Source organism: Trichosurus vulpecula, chromosome 3 (genome assembly GCF_011100635.1).
Source record: "Trichosurus vulpecula isolate mTriVul1 chromosome 3, mTriVul1.pri, whole genome shotgun sequence".
Classification (NCBI taxonomy): Eukaryota; Metazoa; Chordata; class Mammalia; order Diprotodontia; family Phalangeridae; genus Trichosurus; species Trichosurus vulpecula.
The window spans coordinates 137173838-137194554 of NC_050575.1; the positions used below are offsets into that span (position 1 = coordinate 137173838).

Genomic DNA, 20717 nt, shown 5'->3' on the forward strand with positions numbered 1-20717 from the left:
GTGCTAGGCATTCCATATGTGTGTGTATGTGTGTATATATGTATATATATACACACATACACACATATATATGTTTACTGAATGGAATTGCTTAATCTGCAGTGGGTGCATTAATGTGTACAGTATGAATAATAGTCAAAGTTTTCATGCAAAAGCAGAGTAGAATAAATTACCCATTTGGTGTATTTATTTGGGTTTACATTCCTTATATTGTTTTTGTTGTGAATTTGAGTTTTTTAAAAACCTACTTGAAAATAACTTAGGCATTTGAGATGTCTTCCAAATAAAAAATACTAAAATTCTGAAAAATGAAAACTTTCAGCTAACAATATGTGTATGCACTGGTGACTCTAATAACTGACCAACTCACTATTCCTTTTGATTAGTGGTATCTTATGACTTCTCTCAGCAGTGATGTAAGTTGAATTCTTGCCTATCAAGGTGGACATAAAATACACCTTCATTTTTTGCAGTTTCCATCAAAGTCAGAGGCTCTGGCATCCCCTTAAGCAAACTAAAATATTACTGGTCTCACTAAGCATTTTGCTGCTAAGGATTATAGGATTAGGATTTAGAAAAGGATTTCCCCTCCCCCCCCCCAACTTTGCGTAAACAGCAGCTCTAGTCTTGCTATGGAACAAAGACAAATTAGAGTGAAGGAGAAACTATAAATTTTAATTATGTTTTGCTCACCACCAAAGTCTATTAAAATGACTTTCTATTTTCTCCTTCCTAGGTAAAACAGGTTTATTTCTCTGATCTTCAATATTAATGTGCAGCTTAACCAATCTACATTAAAGGGCATACTGAACTGGAATGGGTTATCGGTAGTTTAAGGGAGGACTTTGTGGGACCATGGGAACAAATTTTTTTCTACTGATCTAGTTTGGCTTTTTTTGTGACTAAAGAGAAACCTGGCCAGAGTACAATCAATCAGGCACCATTTGCTGTGGTTCACTATTTGCATATTCTCCTAAACTGAGGCCTGAAGGATTGAGATAAAAATTACTTATTTGCTATCTGCTATTCCTTTCAGAAAGTAAGGAAAAGGAAACGCTTTACAAAACGACCCGTTGTATTTTTTTCCCCAAATCAAACGCGGGGGTGTCAAATTCAGACACTTTGTAAACATGAACCAGCAGCACATAATAACCTATCAAAGAGAGGTAATTTGGGGTCGTTGTGATAGGTCTTCTATTAATAGCAGGTAAATCTCTTCTATCCATTAGCTATAATACCCAGATAATTTGTGCAAAATTAACTCTTCCAGGTCCAGAAAGCAAACACTGCTTCGTAGAGTCTGAAGTGTACTTAAAAAACACAGATTCATTGTAGAAGACATCCATATCCCTTACATTAAAACACACAAAAACCCAACCACTTTGGTCTTTCAATGGAATAAAAGTTTTGATGGAGGGACTGGGGAAGTGTCGTCAGTCAGTCCGTGATTAAGTCCCCTATTTCCATTAGGACAATTTCACCACACACACGGCCAAGATAACAGCTATGATGAGCACAGCACTGAAAACAATCGCGGCCAGAAGTTTGCTAATGTCACAAAAACCTTTTCTCTCTTCTACGGAGACGAAACCCCCCGAGGAAGCTCCTGCACTGACGGTGGATTTGAGCTCTGCCCCGGGATCCTGTTTGGCTTCCACGGTCCACTGAGGCACGTTCACTTTCATCTCCATCTCATACATCATCTCTCCCACCTTGTGGATCTCTTGCTCCAGGTCTTTCAGATCCACTTCATCGATGTTGCGTTCGGCCTCGTACTTCATGTTCTGGACGCTCATGGCTCGTGCAGCCACGCCCGCGGTCCCTCCGGACATGCCCGTCTGGATGAGGTGCTTCCTGGGTACGTTCAGAGGGAACTCCAGCCCCAGCTCCAGGGCCCGCTTCATGTCGGTCTCCAAGATCTCCAGGCATGTAGAGAAAATCACCCAGAGGCGCTCGAACTCTGCCTTGTCCTCCTTGCAGACGTTCTTGTCCTTCAGGGCCGCGGTGAGCTTGTTCCTGTTGGCCACAGCCAAATCGTGCGCTTTCTGCCGCGTCTGCTTCAGCTCCTCGCGCAGGTTCTGCGAGTCCGCGGTGCCGCCCACGCTGAGGACCATGTGCCGGTAGCAGGCGGTCACCCGATTCAAGGCGTCCAGGAGCGCTTTGCACTCTTCTTTCGCCATACCTCCGATTGGCGGATTGCTGTTCCTCCTCCTAGTTGTTGCTGCGGCTCCTAGGGTCTTAAGGGCCGGCGCTGGACAGTCTTTTCCCACTCACGCGCTCGGAGAGGCAGAGATCCGAAGGCACTGGCCGCCGCCCTCGGACGTGGTCCGGGCCGAGCTCTTCTTCATCGTTCCCCTCTTCTCTCCATACAGGTGCCTGGCTCGCGGGAGCCCAGGGTTAGGGGAGCCAAGGCTAGCCCGGTGCGGCACACGGGACTGCCCCGCACAGAGTTCATCTCCTGCTGGACCCCGCGTCCAGCCTACCCGAGGCCCAGGGTTCCCCGCTTTTCTTTTCTTTTTTAAATCTTTGTGTTTCTCGCTCCCACTCACCGGAGGCAGGAGTACGGGATCGGGGCATCCATCCCTCCCGCACCAGGCAGAGCCCTGGCCCCGCCGGGGTCCCGAGGCGTTTGTCCTATAATCTGACAGTCGATCTCTCTGGCTCTGGGTGCCCCGGGCTCTCCCGCCCTACGCGGCGCTGCTGGGGGCCGAGCACGTCACGTGTCTCCCCTCGGCCCCTCCCAGGCTCATCGCTGGTTGACTTGGGGTGCGGGGAGGGGGGGATGCACATTGTAAGACTGCGAATCCCTTAGCTCTCAATCTGAAAGCGGAGCGGAAGATGGGACAGGGCGTGGCATGGTTAGCAGAGTCCAGGGGTGTTCAGTGCTAGAAGGCGGTGGAGGAATCTCATATAATGTCAAAGACAATGGCCTTGAAGCAGGTTCCTATCGGCACCCCGACACTTTCTTGCCGAGTGACCCTGCAAATTCCGCTGTTTGAGCCCAAATTTCCTCATTTTGCCAGGGATGCGCCCAATTAAAACCTTCAGATGCAATAAAGACGAGAGCTATTGTGAAAAAGAAGACTCGGATTCAAATGGTGCCTAGCAGTCGCTGCGTGATTATACATGTCACTATACTGTAAAATGGGCATCATACCCGTAGCACCAACGTTGTAAGGTTTTTGTGAGACAGATGAGAAAATGTACAAACCTGTTGCAAACTTTCACCATCCTAAACCCCTCCCCGCCGTTTCCTTCCTCCCATAGTATCTTGCATTTAACTACTCTACGTATGTATTAACTTTACATTTACGCTGCATCTCTTTTTAGATGTATGTGGCCTCCCTATTAGAATGTAAACTTTCGAGCAGGGAGTGATCCGTTCTTTGTATTTGTATCCCCTAGCGTAGGCACACAGTAGGCGCTTACTAAATACTTGTTTGATCTAGCTTCATTTTGTGGTTGAGGAAACTGAGTCCCAGCGAGGGGAAATAATTTGGGCAAAGCGCATTATAGGCAGAGGAGGGACTAGAGCCCAGTGGTCCAAATCCACAGCTCAGAAGCCTTGTTACCTCATGGGTGATGGAGGTGGAGAATCACATTACCTCGCCCTCAGAATCGCTTCTGTGCGCGGAAAGCAAACTCACAAGGAGTCAAAGTCACGCTTTTATCAAAAGCTATAAAAGTACCGCCGCCCAGCGATCCGGCCTCTCCGCCACAAGGGTCGAACTCGCACCCAGATCCCTCCTCCCTCTAACCGGATGGGCCTGCGCATGCTCAGTGGCAGCAGGGCGCTCTAGTAGGAAGCTCTTTCCTCGCTCCGCCTTTCGAACTAGCTAGGCTTTGGCGATTGCTCTGCCTGTGCGTCAGTCTTCGCGGCGGCGGCGACTGATTGGTCGGTCTGCAGCTCCGGCTGAGAGCCCTCCGGGGCCAGGGGGAGGGGCTGGAGAGGGGCGGGGAAGCCTCTGCGTTGGCGGTGCAGATGTTGCCGCCTCCGCCTCCGTCTCCGCCTCAGCCTCCGCGGAGATGGGCAGGAAGTGAAACCATGGTACTTACCTGAGTAAGTGGCTCTACAGGAGTTCCCGGGCATGGGGTCCGGTTCACCTGGCCTGGGAGGGTGGGGGCGGGGGCGCCTGGACGGGTCGGGGCTGCGGGGAGCCGGAGGACCCCCTTGGTGACCGCCGCCCCGCGTCCTCAGGTGCCTCTGCCCACCTCGTTCCGGCTCCGCCGAGGCCTCGCCGGGGGATGGGGTCGGGGAAAGCGCCCGGGCCCCGCCGGAGGAGGGCCCCGTCCTCGTGTCAGTCCCGGGAGGGTGCCCTTGCCCTCCCCGGCTGTGCCGGGTGTGGAGCCTCAGTGTTTGTCCACCTCGCCCCCCCAACCCCCCAAGTTCCCCTACTCCCTCCCCAGCTTCACAGACCAAGAGTGCAACTTTTGCTTTCCTTGGCAAAGTGTTAAGTAGGTCTCCGGGCCAGGGTCCCAGGGTGTTGGTGCATGTCAGGGGGTCTTCATAGGTCCTCTGATGTCAGCTATCTTTCTTGACCTTTCAGGCTCGCAGCTGTCTTGCAGCGGGGCACTTTATGGGAAACCACAAGTCAGGGTTCATTTCCCACATCTTGCACTTAGGACTGGCATCTTTGCCACAGTGGTTCTTGATCTGTGAGCAGAATGGTGCTTGACTTTATTTAATAGTTTTTGATTTCCCCCTTGTCAGTGCAGGTAGGCGTAACCTTACTGTTTAATAATACACTCTTGGCGCTGTTTGGTTTTAGGGCAGTGGCTGAGGTTTCAGTTTCTCAGAGGTATAGCTACACAGCTAGGCTACGGGGATCTTCCCTTTCACATTAAACTTATCCTTGTTTCTGCTTGCTACAACATCTGAAGGCAGTTTTCTCATATTTCCCTCTTCCTTCCTCATCTCTAACTTCCTCCCCCACCCTCTTTTTTGCATTAAAAGCTCCTGGGCAGTTAGAGGACAAGTGAGTCTGTGTCATTTTAGTCACTGACAGGAGACAGATAAATAAATGTTTGTCTCTATTATTCTGGTTAGTGCCGTAATGGGCTTGGCTTTGTAAGTACAAGCTGGAATGTAGTAGCTTCTTAGTTAATTAATAGCTTGAAAACATTCCTGGAGTGAGGAGTAGATATCAGACAAAATCAAGAAATTTGATGTATTAAGTAATATCCTAAGTAGCTTAATGACTTTTAAAGGAATTACTATGTTTCTGAGGCTTTCATAGAAAAGGTCCAATATCAGTTTAAAATAATAATATATTGTAGCAAGACAGTGAATATTATTCGCCTTAAGAAATAACAGGTTTACCAGAGTTTAAGGTTTACAATACATTTTTCTTGCATTGAGACTGGTAATATTTCCATTACATAGGAAACTAAGATTTATACTTATCTTTGGTCACATAACTAGAATCTTTTATCTAGAGCTGAAAGGGACATTAGATGCCATCTTTTATTTTACAGATGAAGAAACTGAGCCCCACAAAAGTTAAGTGATTGACCTAGGTGATTTGTCCATTATGAAGAGGCAGGATTCAGAGCTATGTATCCTGACCCTTAAGTATAACTTTATTTAAATGATACCATTGATTGGAAAGGGGTTCCTAGTTTTACAGGGTCACTAATCATTCAATATGTAAGGTACAAAAGCAGTAGTACATTACACTGTTGCTTTTGTACTTTTTGTTTGACAAAATGTTCCCAGGATAGAAGCAGATACTGGGTTTTGGGAATGATGTTAATTTACTCTTTTAACACTTGTATAGTACTCTGTTTTTAGACTGCTTAGTGATCTTTTATTAATCTCCATAAAGTAGATCAGTGATTAATAATCAGGCTGATTCAGTTAATTCAGTACAAGTGTTTATTACTGTGCTACTTTTGTGTTAACTCTCTGGCAGTTTACGGAGATCACATTGATATGTAAATTAATATTTTTACATTCTGGCTTTATTTGTTCTGTGCTTATGTCCTTTTATGAGAAAAGGATAGTGACAAGTGGTAGCTAATGAATTAGGTTTTGATTCAGATTCTTGCCTAAAATAAGGTTAGAGATAGATTTGGTGGCATCTACTACTTGGGACAAATTGTAAGGGATTAGAGTGAGGTCAAATAGTCACGGAATGTGGACACCAAATGTGGACACCAAATGGGACTTTTAGAGCTCTCTAGTTCACCCCCTCATTTTACAGATGAGAAAACAGGTCTGGGGAGAGATTGCCACAGTTAACTCAGGTAATTGGTTGTAGGGTAGGTTCAGGAACCTCCCACTCTCCACTGTCTCTTTTGTACCTTTTGATCATGTAGCCCAATCCTCTCATTTTGCAGATTAGGCCCAAATAGGCCCAAAGTCAGATGGCTAGTTAGTAGCAGAGATAGGACCAGCATCCAGGTCTCTAACTTCTAGTAGGTTCATTCATTTATTCAATAAGTATTTATTGAATATCTTTTTCCTTGCCCTACACTGACTCATTTGGTGTAAGCGTTCTGTGGTTCTTCATATAGGTGTGTTATGTGCATACTTCTCAACTGGTTCTAAGTTAACTAGAGGCTAGACGCCCCGTCACCCTTTTCTTCGCACTTCTTTTCCTCCTCCCTGACCAATAAGGCCCTTAGTAAATATTATTTACCATGATCTTGACAGTTTTAGATTTGAAGGCTTGAGTTTTCTGGGTCCTAAACAAGGCAGTGCTAGTGGGTGGAAACTTGAACTTCAGATTAATGAGAGTAAGAGATCAGTGTTAAATGTGAATGGAACGTTTTACTTTTTCTCTTCTTCCTGTGGAGCCCCTCCTGCCTCCATCTGTCTCACACACTGACCAAAGATTTTTTGGAAGATGTTGTTCATCAACTGAAAAAAAAAAAGACCCACAAAGAAAATGAGGGGTCTTTCTCTTTGATCAGTATCCCTACTCCAGGCATAATCACACTAAGAAAATACTGCTAATACTTGTTTTTTTTTTGTTATTTACTATATGAATACCATATGAAGATATACTGTGTATATATTCTACAAGAAAACTGATTATTCTGTCATCATCCTTTGTCAAAATGTATAGTGATTCAACTTGTAATTTGTTCTCAAACCTGGCACATGTAATATGTATCAGGCTGGATATTTTTGTTTGTTTGTAGTTTGGAAGAACCAGAACCATGACATACTACAATGCTTGGTATTTCTGCTTAAGATGCATTTAGTTGGGTTTATAGTTTTCTTGATGGAAACTTAGATAACTACTATTTAGTTAGATAACTAATATTGCTGTAAGGCACTAATGACTATCTTTCCTGTATCTAGTCTTTTCTGTGGAAATTGTCCTTAACATCATCCAAATTCAGGAACCAAAAAATGTATTTAAAGATTTTTCTTAAAATGGAGGATAAGTTCTTCATTATCCTCTATACAAATATGACTTTTAACATGTGATTTTTAACATGAAATTAAGTTTATGTTAATATAATTGGTAGGACATTCTTGTGTGTTCTAAACATGATGGTTCTATGTATGATCACATGATAACCATGTATCTTAAAATTAACCATATAGTATACATTGTGACATGTAATTATTTGAAAGTATTTGAGTTTCAACATTGAACCAATAGATTAGGCATAGGAATGATCATTGCTATCCTCAACTCCTGCTTTGTGCACTTAGAACCCATTTAATTAGTACTGAAGCAGTTAATATTTAGGTGAAAGCAAGTGACAAAGTGCTCATGTATTCGAGTCCACAGGGAGTAATGAATGACCCATGAAGCAGCTTTCCACTGCATTTGACACCAGAACATGTTACAATAATTGTCAGCAACAAAGAAGTAGTTCTTAATGAAATCCACTTGCATTTAGTTTCTATACTTCCTTTGTTCTAAGAATACCAAGATAATTAATAGATGATAATTCTTATAATAGTAAATCTTTGGATATTCCACAGTCTTCCCCAGCAGTGTATTCCAGATGCATCTATATCCTGACGTTTCTTTTTAAATTGTAGCAGGCCATACATAGATAAATTTATTTTTGTCCTGCTGTGACCTTAGTCTCAATGGAAGTATTTCTTTTAGATAAATTGTAATATTCAATGACCAATATTTAGATAGGCATTTAAATGAACTATATTCAAGATTTATCAATACAGTTGAATACAGGAAATAAATGAAAGTTTGAGGAAGTATCATAGGCTTGGCACTGAGGCACAATATAATAGCAATGAGGGAGTTCATTTACCCAAATACTTGCAGGAATACTTTGAATAGTTAATAATTTCTTGACTTCCCTTAAAGATAATTTCATTCGTCAAAAATTAGAGACACCAACAATAAGAAATTCTACTCTAGATCTGATTCTCATCAATGCTAGGGTGAAAGGATCATTGTGGATAGGGACCTTGTGGGGAAGTTACTTCCATCTTACAAATTTTTTTTTTTTTTTCATCTTACAAATTTTGATAAGAGGAGAAGGCTGGGCATAATCTGACATGATCTCTGGATATTTGGGAGAGCAGATTTAAAAGGGCTTAGAGAGAGGAGACGTAGGATCCTATGGCCCAAAATTCTGTAAGGGAAGTCAACCAATGAGGGATAGGAAGCTCAAGAATGACGTTCTAAAGATATTCAATGAAATGACTCCAGTGACGAAGAAAAGGAAAATTCTCTGACGATACTACTGTACTGAGAAGGCAGCACAGTGTAGATAGAAAGAATATTGAACTCAGAGTAAAAAGCCCTGAGTTTGAATCCCGGTTGTGTCACCTTTGTGACTTCGGGCAAGTTACTTAACCTCTGCTCTGGGCCTCAGTTTCCTTATCAAATGAGGGGCTGGAGTGGGTGGCTTCCAAAGTCACTTGCAGTTCTAAGTTTGTGATCCTGTGGTATGTATAGGTGAATGGGGAACTCATCAGCTAGCTAGGATTTTTGCCGTTTGTGTGTGTGTGTGTGTGTGTGTGTGTGTGTGTATGTGTGTATGCACATATGCTAAAGTGCACGAAATTATCAAGAGAGCCTGGTCAACTTGTTGAAGTTAAAAGGATGAGGCTTTTGGGAAGGATGTTGATTTTAGGTAATATCTTTAGCCAGAATACTTGTTGATTTAGACACTTCATTGAAGATAAATGACTCTCTCATTCTGGGATAATTTGCTTAGATAGTTTACATTTGGGCCAGATAGGCCTAAAGGGAGCAAAGGGACCTGTTAGAGTTCAGACGGTATTGAGGCCTAATGAGACCAGAAATAAAAGGACTGAGATCTGATTTCAGTCATTGGAGGTGGTTGAGAGTTGGTCATGTCGTTAGCAGAAGCCCATGCACGTGAGTACCACCTTTCCTTCAGCTGTGAAGAAGCAGTGGCAGAGCTTCTCAATCACATGTCCTCAGAAAGGGAGGGAGCTCTGTGACCCAAGCAAATTGGGAAACTGGACAGGGCAGCTCAAGTGTTCTTGGAATGGAAACCATGGCCCCAGAAAGGGGGAGGATTGGACAGCATAAAGTTCCTGAATGTTGAGAGTTCCTGAAAACCTCCTGTCTCTTTAGAAGTTTCCTAGAGAGAAGTGGAACACCTTGATGGTGGAGAGGGTGAAGCAGCAAAACAGCTATGTGGAGGAATAAGCTTGGAATTTATCTTCCTCCAACTTCTGATAATAGAACAACGACTTAAAATTTTTTCTAAGGCTTTAAAGTTTCAAATCACTTCACATACATGATTTTATTTGAACCTTACAATAACCCTTTGAGGAAGGCAATATAGGTGAGGAAACTGAGGCAGAGAAATAACTTGCTCACATTACTATCACGTTGCTGAGATAGGTTTTGAGCTTGAGTTATTCTGACCTACTCCAAGCTTAGCATCCTATCCACTATATTATGCTAATCCTGTGGCATGTGGAGTCAGAATGTTTAAGTCTGATGAGAAAGGTGATACCTCTCTAACAAAATCAACACAAAATTGTTTTCTGAGAGAGTTCCAAATTTTAGGGCAATATCATAAGGCTGGAGGCCTGTGTAGAAGGGGAGAACTTAGCTCTATAGCAAACCTGAAGTGTATTCCCTTTCTGATATTCAAAATATTGGGTGGCACTATAAATAAGGAGTATAGATAGTTGGGGGGGAAGTTGGGATCCACCAGTGATAGAGATCTTGCGTACTTGTGTGCTGATGGGAATCCTTTGTGAGGGGTAAAATTGAGGCTGTCCCTTGTTAGTATTGTTACCTTGGGTCCTTTTAGGGGAGCTGTGGGCCTTTTACTCACATGTATGACAAACTATACATGAGATAAATATACTGAAATTCCCAGAAGAAACATTGTGTTGAGGCATAAGCCAAAGGCTGATTTATATGTAGTTCCGTAATATTTAACATGCTTTATTTAAGTCCAGAGCATGGAGGTTCTGTCCATGGCTGCCATTAATAGCCTCCTTGTGGAGGAGAAGGAAGCTGTGTGAATGGCCTTTTCTTACCCTACCTGGGTTTCCAGGTCCTCTCTGAAAGAAATGATTATAAATAACCAAATATTGGGGCAATTTAGGATTTTTTACCCTTCCTCATTTGGAGATTAGATCAAAGTTTAGTTCTTTGAAGGGCAGGGCCGATGTGAGATTAAATCTTGAAATTGTTACCCCACCCAACTAGGGAACCTTATGCTGCTTGCAGCTGCTGCTGAGGTATAAGACCCAATAAGACCAGCAGCAAGAGCTGCCAGCACAGGTTCTTTGATCTGCTTTTCTAAGGAAAGCAACTTTAAGGGGTTAACAATCTCCCTTTAATCAAACACACATATATCATTCACTTAGTTCAGGGGGAAAAGGCAGCACCCTCAACTTCAGAGCAAATACAAACAGAAATTACAGAGACAATAGAAACAGATTGCCATTTCTGTCTAGCCAAATCACAATATACATAGTTACCAGAGAAGCACCAACATCTGGGTTTTCCAAAAGTGGGGTGGGGGGGGGGAGTCTTAACGAAGGCTGCCTAGAGTCTCCTCCAGTTAAATCACAGGACACTCTTCCAGTGAGTGAGAGCCTCAAACAAAATGCTAACCTCTGAGTTACCCTTCCTAGGGCCCCTAAGGCTTCATACCTAATCAGCAAAAGGGTGTGGGCCTGGGGCTTAGCACCTAGCAAGACTTAATCAAAGGCCTTTGATTACGCATTCTAAAAGAGAAAACAGTATAAAAAAAAAAGCCCCACCCTGCTTAGCATTACACCTTACCAAGAATTTAAGCCAAATTCTGGCCCATTGTGTTCCAGTCTGCCAAGTCTGAGCAGAGGTGGATCCCCTTTTGTCTAGATTGCCCTAGGCAGGGGTAGTCTGAGTAAGAAATAAGTCTCTTTGACCAAGACTCAGTGATCTGAGTCACATCCCCCAGACCCTCATTAGAATAAATGCCCAACTCTCATTATAATATTAATTTTCTTATTGTTAACCAATCAGAGTTGATTGCCACCCTCAGGAATGCCCACTCTTTCAAGGGCATATAAGCATTAAGTGGGTTCTATGAAGGGTCTTTGGCATTTGAGAATGCCGCTGACCTTTTTTATTAATTATCTGCTAGTATGATTAATAAAATGAAACTGTGTCTCTCAGACTTTTTACATGGCCTCCAGCTCCTCAGTTTTTTCTGCCTCTCTCCATTTACTTCCCTGAACCCTTTTATAGGCCAAATAACTCTCATCTAGCCAAGAGTCCTCAAATCACTAATTCTCAAGGAGATATGGATGAATACATCAGCGAATACCTAATCCAGAGGTACTCCATCAAAGGTAACCTCATCAAAGATGCCATTATCATCTCCATTAATGGCTATGTCCAGCATCTTTCACAAAGGAATTTAATCAGAGCCCTAAACATGCCTTATCCCTTAATCTTATCAAGTTAGGTGGGATGTCCTACTGAAGGTGGGAGGAAAGATAGGTAATGGAGAAAGTATATGAAAAAGTGATACAGTCTTCTAAGAAGAGTGCTTTGACTCAAGACTCAGGAAGAGGCTTCTTCCTGGTGAGGAAAGCTAAGGATAAAAAAAGGTTTAGGATTTTTTCCAGCTATAGTGGGTAAAGGAAGATGAAAGAAGGGATGGAATGGTATTTATAGTGGACAGAATGGTATCTCTGAAAGTAGCAATATGCTAGTCACTTAACAAGTTATTTATCAAGCATGTATTATATGCCAACCTCTGTGCTAGGTGCTGGGGGTTACAAATATAGCCCAGGCTTGGTATCCCATGTGTTACTGCCTCTCACCTCCCACTCAGCCCAACCTACTCTTATGCTAGCAGATCTCTTCTTTTCTCAGAGTGGGGTGAGGGAGGTACCAATACCTAGTATTCAACTCTCAGGTGTGGAGGGTATACATTTCTATTACTTGCCACTGTAGCTTTTTTGCCTTCATTTGTACTTTACATTTATCATAATCATAATCAGTCACAGTCACATCATTGACTTAAACAGAAAATAGTTACTAAATTATAAGTCAAAAACAGGAATAATGAAAACATTAGTGTCTACCCATAACCTCCGGCCATACTGTCCCACAGTTGCTCATAGTATCTGTGGTGGGGTGGAGGGAGGGGAGGAGACCAGACCTACATAGAAGGTTTGAAGTATAGCCCTTTGCTGAGAAAGGCAGGGGAAGGGTGTGGTTTGGGGAGGCTTGAGAAAAGAAGAGGTTTGGAATAGCTACAGTGGTGAGATAGAAAATCTATTAGGATTGAGGGTCAGTGGAGATTACAGATTTGTAGTGTATCTGATTAATATTGTTTCATGACCTTCTCCAGCTCCATTCAACAGCATATGAGTTGAAGTAGTCAGTCAGCAAGCATTTATTAAACACCTACTATGTGCCAGGCATTGTTTTAAGTGTTGGGGATAAGAAAGAAAGGCAAAAACCAGTTCATGCCCTCAAGAAGCTTCCCAGTCTGCTATGGGAGGCGGTATGCAAACAGCTATGTACATATGCAGATAAATTTGAGCTAATCTATAAAAGGAACTGGGGTGGTAGGGAAGGAATATAGAAAGCCTTCTTGGAAAGGCTAGGAGGAGATGAGGAGGGAGAGAATTCCAGGCTTGGGGGACAGCTATGGAAATGTCAGGGGTTGAGAGATGGGGTATTATTTGCAAGGAAAAGCAATAAAATCAATGTCACTTGATCTCAGAGAAAATGGGAGGGGATAAGGTGAAGATTGGAAAGGTAGGAGGAAGCCTCCTACTTTTATGAAGGCTTTAAATGCCAAACAGGATTTTATATTTGTTCCTGGAGATGATAGAGAGCTACTGGAATTGGGGGTGGGGGAGGGGTGGTGACATGGTCAGACTTGTGCTTTAGGAAGATTGATTTGACAACTTAAGTAGAGAGTGGAGTGGGGAGAGACTTGAAGTCTAAATGCCAGACAGAAGGCCGTTTAATAGTCTAGGTGTGAGGTATGGTTATGAGGGCCTGAACCAGAGTGGTGGCAGTGCCAGAGGATAGAAACGGAGCATATATGAGAAAGTTTATGAAGGTAGAATCGACAGGACTTGACAATGGATTGGATAATGGGAGATTAGAGAGAGTGAAGAAGATGACATCTAGTATATAAAACTAGGTAACTGTGAGGATAGTGGTGCTCTCCCCAGGAATAGGAAAGTTAGAAAGAGAAAGGGTTTTGGAGGGGGGATGGAACTAATGAGTTCAGTTTTGGACATTTTAAGATGTGTTTGGGATATCTAGTTTGAGATACCCTGTTAGACAGTTGGAGATCTAAGACAAGAGGTCACGAGAGAGGTTAGGGCTAAATAAATAGGTCTGGGAGTCATCTCTAGGAGATAACTGAGTCCATGGGAGCCAATGAAATCATCAAACAAAATGATAAAAGGAGAAGAGGGCCCAGGACAGAGCCTTGGGGGACACCCATGTTTAGTGGGTGTAACTGTGATGAAGATCCAGCATAGTGGACTGAGGAGGAGTGTTTAGAGTTAGGAAGAGAACCAACAAAGAAAAGTGTCATGAAAACCTAGATGGAGGATAGTATCAAGGAGAAGAGGGTGATCAGTAATAGCAAAAGTTTTTCAGAGGTCTAGAAGAATGAGGATTGAGAAAAGGCCATTGGATTTTGCAATTAAGAGGTTATTGGTGACTTCAGGAGAGAGGAGTTTCAATTGAATGATGACATTGGATGCCAAACTATAGAGAGTTAAGAGGCTGAAAGGAAAGGAAGTGGAGACACTGATTGTAGATAGTCTTCTCAGGGAGCTTAACTACAAAAGTAGAAGAGTACTATGGTGGGGGTTGGGGTTTGGCAAGTCATAAGCAGTAATAGAGTAAAGGAACAATAGATTTAACCATAGAGGACTGTATGGAGTTGAATTAATTAACTATGAGTCCAGAACCGGGAAAGGAAGGAAGAAAGTAAAACCCCAACAGGGCTGATGGCCTGAGAAAGAATGTTGAGTATAAGAGACACTGGAGGGTCATAGTGAGGTTGAAAGCTACGTTTAGGAGAAATGAAGCATAGAGAAAGATAAAATCATGGAAAGCTATGATTTCAGAATTCCCTATCACAGAACATTTGTGGGAAATGGTGAGATTAAGGATGTAACTTCCTATATTTAGCTATAACGTGGTGGAGGAGGTCATAAGAGCTGAGAAGACTGAGGAACTGGGGGTCAACGGTGTTTGATGTAACATTAGCATGTTTGCTGAAGTCTCCTTGTATGAGGGCAGGAGTTGGAGTAGAGAGAAGGCTGTGTACTCCTTGTAAAAGAAGGGAGAATGACATGGATGGATGGAGTAAACCTCAGCAGGGTTCTTGAATGGTGGTGGCAGAGGGAGGGTTGGTTTGGCAATTGGAATGGAGAGCAACATGTAATGAGTATTTTTTAGAAAAAAGATTTTTATTGATATCTTTTGTTTTTATGTCATCTACATTTCCTTCTTCCCCAACTCCTTCCCAGAAAGCTTTCCCTTATAACAAAAAAATTTTGTTTAAATAAAAAGAAGAGAAAAATTCTGCAAAACCAGTCATTATATTAAAAAAAAATCTGACAATATAGGCTATGTTTCATATCCATGCATCCTGATCTCTGCAAAGTAGTTGGGTGAGATGTTTTCTCACATCTCTTCTTTGTGGCCTCACTTATTCTTTATAATTTCACAGCGTTCATTTTTTTAATTTAAATTTATTTATTTAACATATTTAGTTTTAAGCATTGATTTTCACAAGAGTTTGAATTACAAATTTTCTCCCCACTTCTACCCTCCCCCCCACTCCAAGATGGCATATATTCTGGTTGCCCTGTTCCCCAGTCAGCCCTCTCCTCTATCACCCCCCTCCCCTCTCATCCCCTTTTCCCTTCCTTTTTTGTAGGGCAAGATAAATTTCTACGCCCCATTGCCTGTGTGTCTTATTTTCTAGTTGCATGCAAAAACTTTTTTTTTTGTTGTTTTTGAACATCTGTTTTTAAAACTTTGAGTTCCAAATTCTCTCCCCTCCTCCCTTCTCACCCACCCTCCCTAAGAAGTCAAGCAATTCAACATAGGCCACATGTGTATCATTATGTATAACCCTTCCACAATACTCATGTTGTGAAAGACTAACTATATTTTGCTCCTTCCCAACCCATCCCCCTTTATTGAATTTTCTCCCTTGACCCTGTCCCCTTTCGAAAGTGTTTGTTTTTGATTACCTCCACCCCCATCTGCCCTCCCCTCCATCATCCCCCCCTTTTATTTTTTTATCTTCCTCCATCTTCTTTCCTGTGGGGTAAGATACCCAATTGAGTATGTATGATATTCTCTCCTCAGGCCAAATCTGATGAGAGCAAGATTCACTCATTCCCCCCTCACCTGCCCTCTCCCCTCCTCCCACAGAACTGCTTCCTCTTGCCCCCTTTATGCGAGATAATCCACCCCATTCTATCTCTCCCTATCTCCCTCTCTCAGTATGTTGCTCTCTCATCCCTTAATTTCATTTTATTTCTTTTAGATATCTTCCCTTCATCTTCAACTCACCCTGTGTCTGCTCTCTCTCTTTTACATATAAATATACACACACACACACGCACACACACACACACACATATACATACATACACACTCACTTATATATACATAAACATGTATATATATGCATATTCCCTTTAGCTACCCTGATACTGAGATCTCATGAATCATACATGTCATCTTTCCATGTAGGAATGTAAACAAAACAGTTCAACTTTAGTAAGTCCCTTGCAATTTCTGTTTCTTGATTACCTTTTCATGCTTCTTTTGATTCTTGTGTTTGAAAGTCAAATTTTCTATTCAGTTCTGGTCTTTTCACTGAGAAAGCTTGAAAGTCCTCTATTTTATTGAAAATCCATATTTTGCCTTGGAGCATGATACTCAGTTTTCCTGGGTAGGTGATTCTAGGTTTTAATCCTAGCTCCATTGACCTCCGGAATATCGTATTCCAAGCCCTTCGATCTCTTAATGTAGAAGCTGCCAGATCTTGAGTTATTCTGATTGTGTTTCCACAATACTCAAATTGTTTCTTTCTGGCTGCTTGCAGTATTTTTCTCCTTGATCTGGGAGCTCTGGAATTTGGCAACAATATTCCTAGGAGATTTCTTTTTTGGATCTATTTGAGGAGGTGATCTGTGGATTCTTTCAATTTCTATTTTGCCCTGTGGCTCTAGAATATCAGGGAAGTTTTCCTTGATAATTTCTTGAAAGATGATATCTAGGCTCTTTTTTTGATCATGGCTTTCAGGTAGTCCAATAATTTTTAAATTATTTCTCCGGGATCTATTTTCCAGGTCAGCGGTTTTTCCATTGAGATATTTCACATTGTCTTCCATTTTTTCATTCCTTTGGTTCTGTTTTATAATATCTTGATTTCTCATAAAGTCACTAGCTTCCACTTGCTCCAATCTAATTTTTAAAGTAGTATTTTCTTCAGTGTTCTTTTGGACCTCCTTTTCCATTTGGGTAATTCTGCCTTTCAAGGCATTCTTCTCCTCATTGGCTTTTTGGAGCTCTTTTGCCATTTGAGTTAATCTTTTTTTTAAGGTGTTGTTTTCTTCGGTGTATTTTTCAGTATTTTTTTGGGTCTCCTTTAGCAAGTCATTGACTTGTTTTTCATGGTTTTCTCACATCCTTCTCATTTCTCTTCCCAATTTTTCCTCTACTTCTCTAACTTGCTTTTCCAAATCCTTTTTGAGCTCTACCATGGCCTGGGACCACTTCATGTTTTTCTTGGAGGCTTTTGTTGTAGGCTCTATGACTTTGTTGTCTTCTTTAGGCTGTATGGTCTTCTTTGTCACCAAAGAAAGAATCCAAAGTCTGAGACTGAATTTGGGTGTGTTTTCGCTGCCTGGCCATATTCCCAACCAACTAACTTGACCCTTGAGTTTTTCAGTGGGGTATGACTGCTTGTAGACTAACGAGTTCTATGTTCCATGTTTGGGGGGGAGGTGCCAGCTCTGTCATACCAGCACTACTCCTTCCCCAAGAACCCCCAACCCGGACTGGGCTTAGATCTTTAGCAGGCTGTGGACCCCTGCTCTGATCCGCCACTTAATTCCTCCCACCAGGTGTGCCTGGGGCCAGAAGCTGCAGCAGCTGTAGCTGCCCCACCTCCACTGCCCCTGGGCTGGAAGCCTAACCGCGAACTCCTTCCACTCCCGCAGCTTTTCCCACTAACCTTCTCCGCAGTCTTTGGTGTTTGTGGGTTGAGAAGTCTGGTAGCTGCCGCAACTCACTGATTCAGGGCGCTAGGGCCCCCTCCACCCGGCTCCTGGTCTGGTTGGTCCACGCCGCTGAGCCTGGGCACTGCTCCACTCCATTCCCAGCTCCCAGCTCCCACCTCCGTGTGGGATAGACCTCACCCAGAGACCATCCAGGCTGTCCTGGGGTGGAGCCCTGCTTCCCTCTGCTGTTTTGTGGGTTCTGCCATTCTAGGATTGGTTCAGAGCCATTTTTTATAGGTTTTTGGAGGGACTTGGCAGGGAGCTCAAGCTGGTCCCTGCTTTCCAGCTGCCATCTTGGCTCCGCCCCCACAGTGTTCATTTTTTATTGTTTTATGATTCTTCTTTCCATTTACGCTGTTGTCCTTGTTCATATTGTTTTTCTGGTTCTGCTTATTTTGTATCAGTTCATGTAAATCTTTCTGTGCTTCTCTGTATTCATCACATTTATTGTTTCTTATAGCATAGTAATTTTCCATCACATTCATCTATCACAATTTAGCTATTTCCCATTTGGTGGGCATATACAGTGTTTCCAGTTGTTGGCTACCACAAAAATGCTGCTATAAGTATTTTGATGCATAGGGAGTCTTTCTATCTGTGACCTCCCTGGGGTACATGCTTTGCAATGCAATCTCTGGTTCCAAAAGTACTGTATGGATATTTTATTCACTTTCTTAGGATAATTCCAAATTGTTTTCCAGAATGGTCATACTAATTCATAGTTTCACAAATAATGCATGAATATGCCTCTCTTTTCACAACCCTTCTAACATTAACTATTCCCATTCTTTATTATCTTTGCCAGCTTGTTACTAGGTGTAAGCTGAAACCTCAGGATTGTTTTGATTTACATTTCTCTTTTTGTTAGTGACTTGGAACTTTCCTTCATGTAGCTAATAGTTTGCAAGTCTGAGAAATGCTCGTTCATATGGTCACTTCTCTATTGGGGAATGGTTTTTCATTTCGTATTAGTTACCTATGTGTCTTAGATTTTAAACCTTTATCAGAGAGATTTGGTAATATATATATATATATATTTTTTTTTCCAGTTGACCACTTTGTTTTTTATTCTAGCTAGATTATGTTGTACAAAAGCTTTTCAATTTCATGTAATCAAAATTATCCACTTTTAAAAAAAATCACACATTCCTTATTTGACTTTAGAATTCACCTACTCACAGATGTAAAAATATATATATATATATGCTTTGTTTCTCTTCTGATTGATATGATGTTTAATATTCTTGTAATGTATCCATTTTGCATTTGTTGTGAAATGTAAGATGTTGATCTAAGTTTAATTTCAGCCAGATTGCTCTCAAGTTTTCTTAGCAGTTCTTATCAAATAGGGAATTCTTTCCTAGGTAATTTGTTTTTTTGGCTTACCCAACACAGGGTTTTTGAGGTTAATATTCGTGATTCATTTTTTTTCTCCTAATCTTTTTTCTAATCCATTTGATCAACTTTTCTATATTTTTACTGACAAAGTGTTTTGATGATTGCTGCTTTTAAATGCAGTTTGAGGTCTTGAAGGGCTATTTCCTCATTCATTCCTACCTTTTTTATTATTTCCTTTGGCATATTTTATTTTTTTGTTTTTCCAAATAAATTTTGTCATTTCATCATATACTCTATTAAGTAACCCTTTGTAGCCAGAATGGACTTTGTTTTCTTTGAATGACTCAGCCCGCCTCGTTGAGCTTCCCTGGACGCTGGGGCTTGCTCTTCTGGGGCAGGACCAGAGCTTCCTGCATGATGAGTCGTGGCGCTGGCTGAGGGGAGGTGTGTTAATGTGGTCTACGCTGGGGGAGGGGCCAAGTCAAGAACCAATCGGCCCTGGTCGTTCAGGCGGCGCTTGATGATGTCAAAAACTCTATAAGAGGGGAGAGGACAGCTTGAAGATCCTCCTTTCCTTTTCCGGTTGGAGCCAGAGACACCTACAGCCGAAGCTGAGCTGCCGGTAGCAGAGCTGACTAGAGGCTAGTGGGTAATCTTCTTATCGTAGAGGGGAAGCATGTATACGATTTTGCCTTATACCATCTCGCTTCTCTGTGGCCTTTTGGTTACCCTTGTAAGGCGGACTTATTGGGCCTGGAAGCTTTTGATGAAAATATCAAAATGGGGACGCTGGTTTGTGGGCTTGTTGTTGTGGAGTGTAAATACATGCTTTAATTCTCCTGCCTTCTGCCTAGAGAATTCCTTATATCCTGCGGTTCTGGACCTTTTAGGCACATATGAGATTCTCTTTGAAATCATAAATTCTGCCTTCCTAATATACCCTTTGACAATTTAGTTGGTATAAAATTAAATCTACAAATTAATTTTGGTAGTATTTTCACTTATATTGATGTGGCCCAACTATGAGCACTGCCTGTTTCTTCAGCTGTTAAATTGTTATTTAGTTTCTTAGGAAAAATTTTGTAAATGATTTGAATCTATTTTGGTGGACTGACATCCAAGTATTTTACATATTATGTAGATATTTTAAATGGAATTTGCCTAATGCTTTGTCTGATATTGCCCTATTGATTTTGTTGTTGTGTTGGAATGATGTTGATTTTTGAGTTTGTTTTATAGTCTACAATTTTGCTGATTAATTTTTAATCCTAATTTCTTTCATTGTATTCTCCAATTAAAAGGTTTATAACAGCTGTGAATTTTTCAGATGACTTGCACTTTCCTTCCTGCTCATCAGTGACTTTTGCTAACTAGGGAAAATGTTCATTGAAATTTCATTTTGAAGAAGTGTTTTGAAAAAAAGCTTTTTTTGAAATGCTTAGATTTTTTGCTATATTTCTTATATAAACTTAGTTTTACCTTGCAAAGAAATATTCAAGTCGTTTTGATTCGACATGTCACACAGGAATGCAGCATTCCTATAGAAATCTTCTTTCAATAATTCACATTGCTGATTCTGTTCTTCATAAAATTTAACTATATGTTCTTGCAGAAATAAAATATTGGCTAACACCTGTCCCTGCGATAGCAGCGCACTTTAGAATGATACAGC

The 20717-nt window shown here is 41.8% G+C and overlaps 2 protein-coding genes across 4 annotated transcripts in view; one reads left to right on the plus strand and one right to left on the minus strand.

Moving 5' to 3' along the window:
* Window positions 1–735: 735 nt before the first annotated feature.
* On the minus strand, window positions 736–2180 carry LOC118844571 (regulator of G protein signaling 9 binding protein). Its single transcript, XM_036752478.1, has one exon. It carries the CDS (start codon window positions 2178–2180, stop codon window positions 1467–1469), a length of 714 nt encoding a protein of 237 aa, XP_036608373.1. The 3' UTR covers window positions 736–1466.
* A 1771-nt stretch (window positions 2181–3951) lies between these two features.
* The window catches only part of ANKRD27 (ankyrin repeat domain 27), a 98714-nt gene continuing 81948 nt past the window's right edge, over window positions 3952–20717 (plus strand). For all 3 annotated transcript variants that reach the window (XM_036751153.1, XM_036751155.1, XM_036751154.1), the window contains exon 1: window positions 3952–4060. The gene's annotated coding sequence lies outside the window, so the exon portion shown is untranslated. The remainder of the gene's footprint in view (window positions 4061–20717) is intronic.

Bases quoted from the DNA above. Each gene is read 5' to 3' on its own strand.
- LOC118844571 (XM_036752478.1), bottom strand. From the start codon at position 2,180: ATGGCGAAAGAAGAGTGCAAAGCGCTCCTGGACGCCTTGAATCGGGTG.